Source organism: Polypterus senegalus, chromosome 18 (genome assembly GCF_016835505.1).
Source record: "Polypterus senegalus isolate Bchr_013 chromosome 18, ASM1683550v1, whole genome shotgun sequence".
Classification (NCBI taxonomy): Eukaryota; Metazoa; Chordata; class Cladistia; order Polypteriformes; family Polypteridae; genus Polypterus; species Polypterus senegalus.
The window spans coordinates 1,709,652-1,717,374 of record NC_053171.1 but is presented as its reverse complement, the minus strand read 5'-3'; the positions used below and the strand labels follow the sequence as shown (position 1 = coordinate 1,717,374).

General features: G+C 38.8%; 1 protein-coding gene across 1 annotated transcript in view; it reads right to left on the bottom strand.

Annotated features, from left to right (window-relative positions):
• Positions 1-1,785: 1,785 nt before the first annotated feature.
• Positions 1,786-7,723, bottom strand: part of LOC120518993 (Fc receptor-like protein 5) — a 43,265-nt gene continuing 37,327 nt past the window's right edge. The window contains exons 8-9 of the mRNA XM_039742049.1: positions 6,155-6,348; positions 1,786-4,202 (exon numbers count right to left, since the gene is read on the bottom strand). Of these exons, the coding sequence (XP_039597983.1) occupies positions 6,197-6,348 (152 nt within the window). The 3' untranslated portion in view covers positions 1,786-4,202; positions 6,155-6,196. The remainder of the gene's footprint in view (positions 4,203-6,154; positions 6,349-7,723) is intronic.

Sequence of the window (7,723 nt, the reverse complement as noted above, 5' to 3'; positions counted from 1 at the left end):
TCTTGAGACACAATGCTGCCTCTCAGTGTTCATTTGAGAGAGCCAGCACAATTAGCCAACTGCGATCTGCGAATGATCCACTTCTAGCTCAGAGTGTTAGCCTTATATGGGAAGACTGAAGAGGAATATGCCAAGCATGGGGTAGCTTCATCTTATTTTCTGGCCATGTTTATTTGAGAGGATTTTCTTGTAGCCCTTAACAAGAGGAAGTGACCTGCAGATGTGCTAGACTACTAAATTTATATGGAATCTGAATAAATATTATACAATCATTTATTTAACAACTGCATGTACTTCTTGTTGGCGTTAGTTTAATTAAGGGTTTTCCATAAAGTGTCTTATAGTGAAGGGATGCAAGCAAGCCAAAGAATGAACAATCATAGACTCTTGGCAGTGCTAGTTACCAATATTTGAGCAGAGACACTGAGTTTAAGTTGTTACTTAAAATATTATTTATTAGCCTAATATCCAACAGCAGCAAATATAAGTAACACAAAAATTATACAACCTGGGTAGGTTCATACCTTTTTCATTCCCATGTGATTTTTTCCAGATGATCCAGTTCCTTAGTTACAGATTACATATCTTTAATTGAAAAGGATCAGCCCAGATGTCTCCTCCTGGTTGGACATGCTTGAAACACCTCCGCAGGGACGTGTTCAGGTGGCATCCTTTTCCTAAACCTCCTCAAGTGGCTTCTTTCAATGTGGAGAAGCAGTGGCTCTATTTTGAGCTCCTCCTGAATGTCTGTGCTTCTCACAGACACCCTGCAAAGGAAACTCATTTCTACCACTTGTCTCTATGATCTAGTTCTTTTTGTTACCACCTAAAGCTTATGACCATTGGTCAAGGTAGAAACGCAGATCGGCCTGGTAAATCGAGGGCTTTGCCTTTCAACTCAGCTCTCTCCTCACTATCAGTGACTGGTACGATGTACGAATAATTGAGGACGCTGCTCCAATCCACCTGTCGATCTCCTGCTTCCTTCATGAACAAGACCCAGAGACACTTAAACTCCTCCGCTTGAGGTGGCACCCTATCCCTAATCCGGAGCACGTTTCTGGCCTGTGTGTATTATACATCTACTTATTATTTGGCAAGGATATGCTATTATAAAATTAAATGAGGCAGCTAGCTTTGATGTTGTGTCTGTAATTTCTCAAAATAAGTCCATGTATGATTTGGTTAGTTTTTTTAAAAAAAAGTGAAAATATCCTTATTTAATATTCTAGCTGGTGATAAAATTGACCTAATAACTTGCTGGGTGATTTTATCATAATAAATATCTCAGAATTAAACCTAATATCTAAATAAGATTACACAGGATACATCGTGAAAACAACTTTTTTTTAACCGTTAAATATGCTAAGATTTGCATTGGGTGTGACGAGGATGGATAGGATTAGAAATGAGGACATTAGAGGGTCAGCTCAGGTTGGAAGGTTGGGAGACAAAGTCAGAGAGGCGAGATGGCGTTGGTTTGGACCTGTGCAAAGGAGAGATGAAGGGTATAATGAGAGAAGGGTACTAAGGATAGAGCTGCTGGGTAAGAGGAGAAGAGGAAGGCTTAAGAGAAGGTTTATGGATGTGATGAGAGAGGACATGGAGGTGATGGATGTGACAGAGCAAGATGGAGAGGACAGAAAGATATGGAAGAAGTTGATCCTCTGTGGCAGCCCCTAGCAGGATCAGCCAAAAGAAACTGAGAAACTTGTCCCTGCTTTTATCACATCCTGCATCGATTATTGTCATTCCTTGCTGGCAGGTGCCCCTTCTAATCTTATATTACAGCTCCAGCTTATTCAAAACTCGTCTGCAAGAGTCCTCACTCGAACCAGCAGCAGCGAGCACATCACACCTTTAATGTTCAGGCATTGGGAGATTGTGGTTTTAATTGTTGTCTTTTAGGAAGCCTAACGCTTGATCTCATTCCTTCGTGGCTGGAAGCAACTGTGCTGTTGATGCAAATAGTTTGCAACATGCTGCTAATTTTGGCAGTTTCTGTTTGCCTTTTAGGCAAGCTAAGCTCTTTCATAAACCTTGCTGTCTTTATCCAGTTTTCTAAAACACATTTGTTGTTACTTTATATTTGTTTGTGGTTTAACGAGTAGCAGTTAAGTAATTATTTCATGTTTAAATCAGCAGCGCTACAGATGAGGAGGGAATGTAAAACTGTTTGATTGTGGCTATTCTGTTTGCTTTTTATCCTCTTGAGCCTAATTTCCACTTAAAGTTACTAAATTTAAAAGTGGAATTAATATGGTGATTTGTGGTTGACTTTATTTGGCCGGATAAGACATAGTTGCGTGGTGCAGAGTACATTGTGTACACGTGTGCTCATCTCTTATGGTGGAAGATGTCAGGAATTGAAGGACCCGCGTAAAAGAAAGAAGGCTTACATGTGCACCCTTTGTTTCTGTGCAAAAATGGCTACAAAGACCAGATAAGTGGCCAAAGCAATCACTCAAAGGCTAAGAGGAAGCGCAAAGTGCTGTCTTTTGACGAGAAAATGAAAATGTGAAAAGTGGTGTGTCGCTTGATTTGATTTAAGGTACATGTGAGGATGTGCATAGGTTACATGCAAATGCTAACATTTCAGTGAATTACAAACCCTGGGCAGGGCACCAGCCTACCACACCAGCCTATTTTTTCAAAATATTAAACGTTTATTAATAATAGATTTCTGAAAAAGTGGGTTTCCTTTGTTTTTGATGAACATCTTCTGTTTCATGTGAGACTGAAGTGCATTTTCAGGTCATGATTTACATTAAATATGTTTAACTTGTTATACCATTTGCTATAGATCAGCATCTGAAACTATTTGAAAAATATTTATAAAGTGTTCAGAATAAGTTACACATTTTGAGCATTCAGTCAGAATACAAATTAGAATACACTAAGGGCTGTTCCTTCAGTATTGAGTATCTAAATACTTTTTCTCAAGTATTCTGCCCAACATTGCTTATATGTGGCTGAACTGAGAGCCAAGCCAACTGGTCCCCAGAATCCAAGGGGTGCTGTCTTGAACGGCAGTGAGAATCCCCCTTTTGAATGATTTTTGACTCAGTGTTGTCACTTGCTTGTATTAGTCCCGCATGCTGCGTTAATCCTTGCTGTCGAAAGCTCTAAGAGTATAAAATTAAGAAAAGAGTCTTTTCAGTTGAAACTGATTGGCAATCAGGATTTCCATCAGGTTATCAAAACTGATTTAGCAGCAGGAGAGGTGAAGAGAATAACCTTGGCTGGAGAAGATTTAGTGATAGGAAAGACAGATCAAGAAAAAGAAAATAGTGAGGACTCAGAAGAACTCTGGTAGAAGAAATGGAAGACAGAAAACAAGCAACATTAGACCAAAAAGTAGCTATGATGGGACCTTCCCATAACAAGTGAAGAAAAGACATAATGCCCCAGATTGACACAAATGGCATCAAGAGGCAAAGCCCGTAAGAAATCATTTATGTGGTGTGACGTATAATCTGCATGCAAACTTAAATGTAATATTTTGGAGGTTGAGGTTTCTAGTAACGATAGCAAAGTTTTTAAAAATATAGGACCATTGGAGGCCAGTAGCCATGGACAGATCACATTGTCCAGTAGACTGAGAATGTAAAGTATGTTGTGAGGCAATTCACATACTGGTTTTGTGGATAGAACTATAAAGGAATATAGTTTGGTTAAGATTGTTGGGTGGTAAGTGAAAACGATAAAAATATTAAACAGGCCTGAAGGACTGATCTAAGCTGGAGACCAAAAAAGAAAGTAGTAGAACCAATGTCATATTAAGGAGTAAAATGTGCTAAGACAGGAGTCTTCAAAAATGTCTCAAAGTGTGGTAACAGGTTCAGTAGAGAAAAGCAATTACAAAGAAAATGAATTACAAAAATAAAGTCTAACAATTTTAAAACATCTGAAAGCCAATGATCTTAGCTGTCAGGTTTTCATAACCTAGGAATTTTAATTCACTTGCATTTTGTTCTGGACTTGTGATAAATGTAGTCACCTTGTCCTGTAACACCTGGCACCAAGCAATTCCTCACTTGATTATGTGGACTTTTTTGGAAGTCCCTTTGGATAAAACCATTTCCTAAGCAAATAAATGTAAAGGTAATGCAAAGAGTGTGGACATGAACCTTGCAGATCGCTGTTGAGTTCACTTCTGTTCTTTCACTGTTAACAAGAACTGCAGCCATCATCATTTAGGCCTGAAAATAAACGGTCACAGTTAGTTATGTATAATACAAGATGAGAACAAAGTTTAGATTTTGCTTACCATTCAAAATGATTCTGATTAGTCAAAGGAGATAAGATTAAAAAAAAGTGTTTAGGGTTTTAGACATTAAATTCAATGCAAACATTAAATATTTTTTGTTGAATCTTTTCTTAAAAAACATATTATGTTATATGTTTGTCTTCATTAGCACAAGAATTGGAACCCTGGATTGAAAAGGAGGCTGCAGAAAGAGACTGACTGTCCTGAGTGACAGTTTTGATGTTAATACCAGCTGAGCAGATGTTGTAGCCTGAAGGTCTTAGGTTTAACTTTGACACCATTTGCCTGGTTCAGCCATGTTGAGCTGGCCCCAGTTTTCTTCTTGTTTGCGGTTTAACATCATTGATCTGACAGTGGCAGCTCATCCTGTGGTCCTCAGCTTTCCAATGATCCCTCAGCTGCCATGTGTTTTCTTTCCTGTCTGTGTTGTTTTGGGTTATCAGTGGACTCCTCCTGCCAAGGTGACCACTAAGTTCTTCCCTCACAGTGCTGAGAAACCTCCCAATAAGGGCACTTAATTCCTGCCCCTACTGATCCATCCACAATAAAACCAGGAAGTCCCAGGAGAAGGCATCTGATGAAGACCAGAGCATACCGCATGATGGAGCCCTGTCTTAGCGATGCATAATAACATTTTCTGTTGTGATAAATGAGAAACACGCCACACATTTTCTTTATTATTTTTTAGAAGCTTTAAGCTTGTCTGGCAGTGATTAAAAGAGACAACCTGGTTGACGTCCCAAAATTTCTTTGCCTTTGATACTGTCTTTAAACCGCCCTACCACAATATATATTTTTATAGCTGGTAGCCGAAGATGGCTAACATTTCATGACAACATGGGAGCGTGAGCCATTGATGGGGTAAGCTTGGTCATTTGACGGATGTGCCGCACCACTAGGATCTTGGTTTCCATTTGCAAGCACAGTATAGTCAAACCTGGAATCGTGGTCACATCGTCTCTTCTCGTCTTTTGTTTACAGCTCTCAGACGTTTGCTTTTTCTTCATTTGCAAAAATGCTTTTTTAAAAATATCTTTCTGAGCAAATTCCATTGGCTTTGTTTCTTTAAAGATGTTCTCTTTTTGACTGTTTGTTTGTTTAATGCTCATTTGTGAGCTAGTTAAAGTAGGCAGGCGCTCACATGGACCGCATTGGGACAGTGAAGAGAGACATTGTCATACATGTAGAATTCCACCATTTTGCTGGCTTTCTCAAATCTTGTAATTGGGCCTGTTTGTGCCATGTGTTATTTATGCCATTTTGTCCCCTGCAAACAAACAAACATCAACTTGGCCACTCATTCGCACATTTTGTATTAATTTCTTTTGTTTTTGATATGCCTGCTGATCGTGGTGTTGTTACCCTTGTTTCACAGCTTTGCTGCATACCAGTTTATCATTAAGATTATTGACCTCTGCTATTCACATTTAACATGAATGATTGAAAAAACACAATTATTGTTTAGATTTATTTTTTGTTCATGAATCTGGAAGGTGCTACATATTGTAAATAAATTTCACACTATCTTCATGATGTCCTCTAGTAGCTTATTAGCTTGCAAACTAATAACATTTGTAGAAGAATGTCTTGATACATGCTCAATAATTCAGGTAAGGAAATTCTAGAAAGCTGATTCAGTTCATCTGGACATAGTTCTTTTCTGGAGAGATACGTTACATCGCTCATCCAAGTGACTTCCTCAGTCTCCTGTCTCCAAGACTGAGGAAGTCACTTGGACGAGTGATGTAACGTATCTCCCTGGAAAAGAACTATGTCCAGATGAACTGAATCAGCTTTCTAGAATTTGTAGAAGAAACCAACAAAAGTTAAACCAGAATGGATGTTACCAGGTTAAAGTCCTGTTATTTTATGAAGGACACTCACCTTGATATATCATCTCTGGAATCACCAGTCTCATTCAAAGCCTCAGATCACTTTGTGCCTCTCACTATCACTCTCAGCAGATCTGCCAGTCAAAAGCACTCTGATCCAGAAGCACTCGCTCATGAGTACCAGCAGCACAATTAGCACCAGACATGATAATCCGATTTGAATTCCATTTCCTGCTAAATAATCAACTAAAAGAAAAAGAAGAAGAGTTTCTTTGATTTTATTGTCAAAATCAGGAGAAATGGTCAAAATCATACACTCCAATTCAATAACATGCTACATCTTTGTTTTCGTTCCTTTATATTTTGGCGTAAATGTATGTAAACTAGGCTCACCCGCCTTTTAAGGTGACCAACTTTTAAGTTGACCACTTCTTAAGGCAATTCAATATGTAGATCACTTTGATATTTTATACAAACTCATTAATTTGGTTACAGTATATTGCATTTGAGCATTATTACTTTAATACTCGTAGTTTCTGTTATTTTTGTGATGAAATTGAAACTTTTTTTCTATATTGAGGTCGCCCTTTTGAACCCCCCTGATATTTACTACGCGGTGAGGCATTTGTACTCCATCAACATTAATTATTTCCAGAGACATAATTTTGTCTATTTTTCCAGCGCATCGCGCACAAAAGCAAGGGAAAGATGGGAGCACCAGAACTCTGCTCACATCATGTCGCTTTGTACCGCAAGCTGCAAGTAGTAAGTCTGTGATAAGCGAAATACTGCTACGCTTTCCACTCACGGGAAGGAAGGACAATCCCGACCGCTTTTATATAGTAAGAAAGAAAGAAGAAGATATCTCACAGTCTGGAGTAGAAAATCATCTTTTACCTGGAAAAACAAAACTACAAATCCCATCGTGCATTGCAAAATTGACGGGGCGTGTGTGAAACTCCGCGCCCGCGTAGCACTCACGGGACGGAAGGACAATCCCGACCGCTTTTATATAGTAAGATGTGGCATACATTTTGACTTACATTTTTTAATACATGGAAAATTTACTTGAGCTATTTTAGGGTATGCTGCAAAATCATTACAATGCTCTAATGACAAAAGGACAGAATCCCAGCAGAGAGCACACAGAAATCCACTACCAAGAGTAGGTTAGTTGGGAGCACGCGTTGATAATGCGTTGCTCCACCCACCACACGACAAACCACCTGGATTTGAACCCGAGTGCAGCGGGTGACATCTCAGAACCACACTGGAACAGTCTGACGTTTTTTACGGTGGCTGGAGTGCCAGTCTTGCCACCAACCCCCAAATTAGTTGGAGGTCTATTGGCAAGTTGCTGACTTTAAGTAATGCATTTCTAACACATATGAGTGTCTGTCCGAATCTTTCTTTGTGTCTGATTTCAGCCTTTTTTTATCTTTGCAATAATATTAACCTATTCAATATAATGCATTTGTAGAAAAAAAATGTAATGTTCCAACTATATTGACTCTAAACCTGTGTCTTGCTTTCCTAAACGATTATCAGGTATTAATCGATTTTATGTTTTCCAGAGTCCTTAGCCATTGTTCATTGCTTGACTTAACTGCAGGTTGTTGAG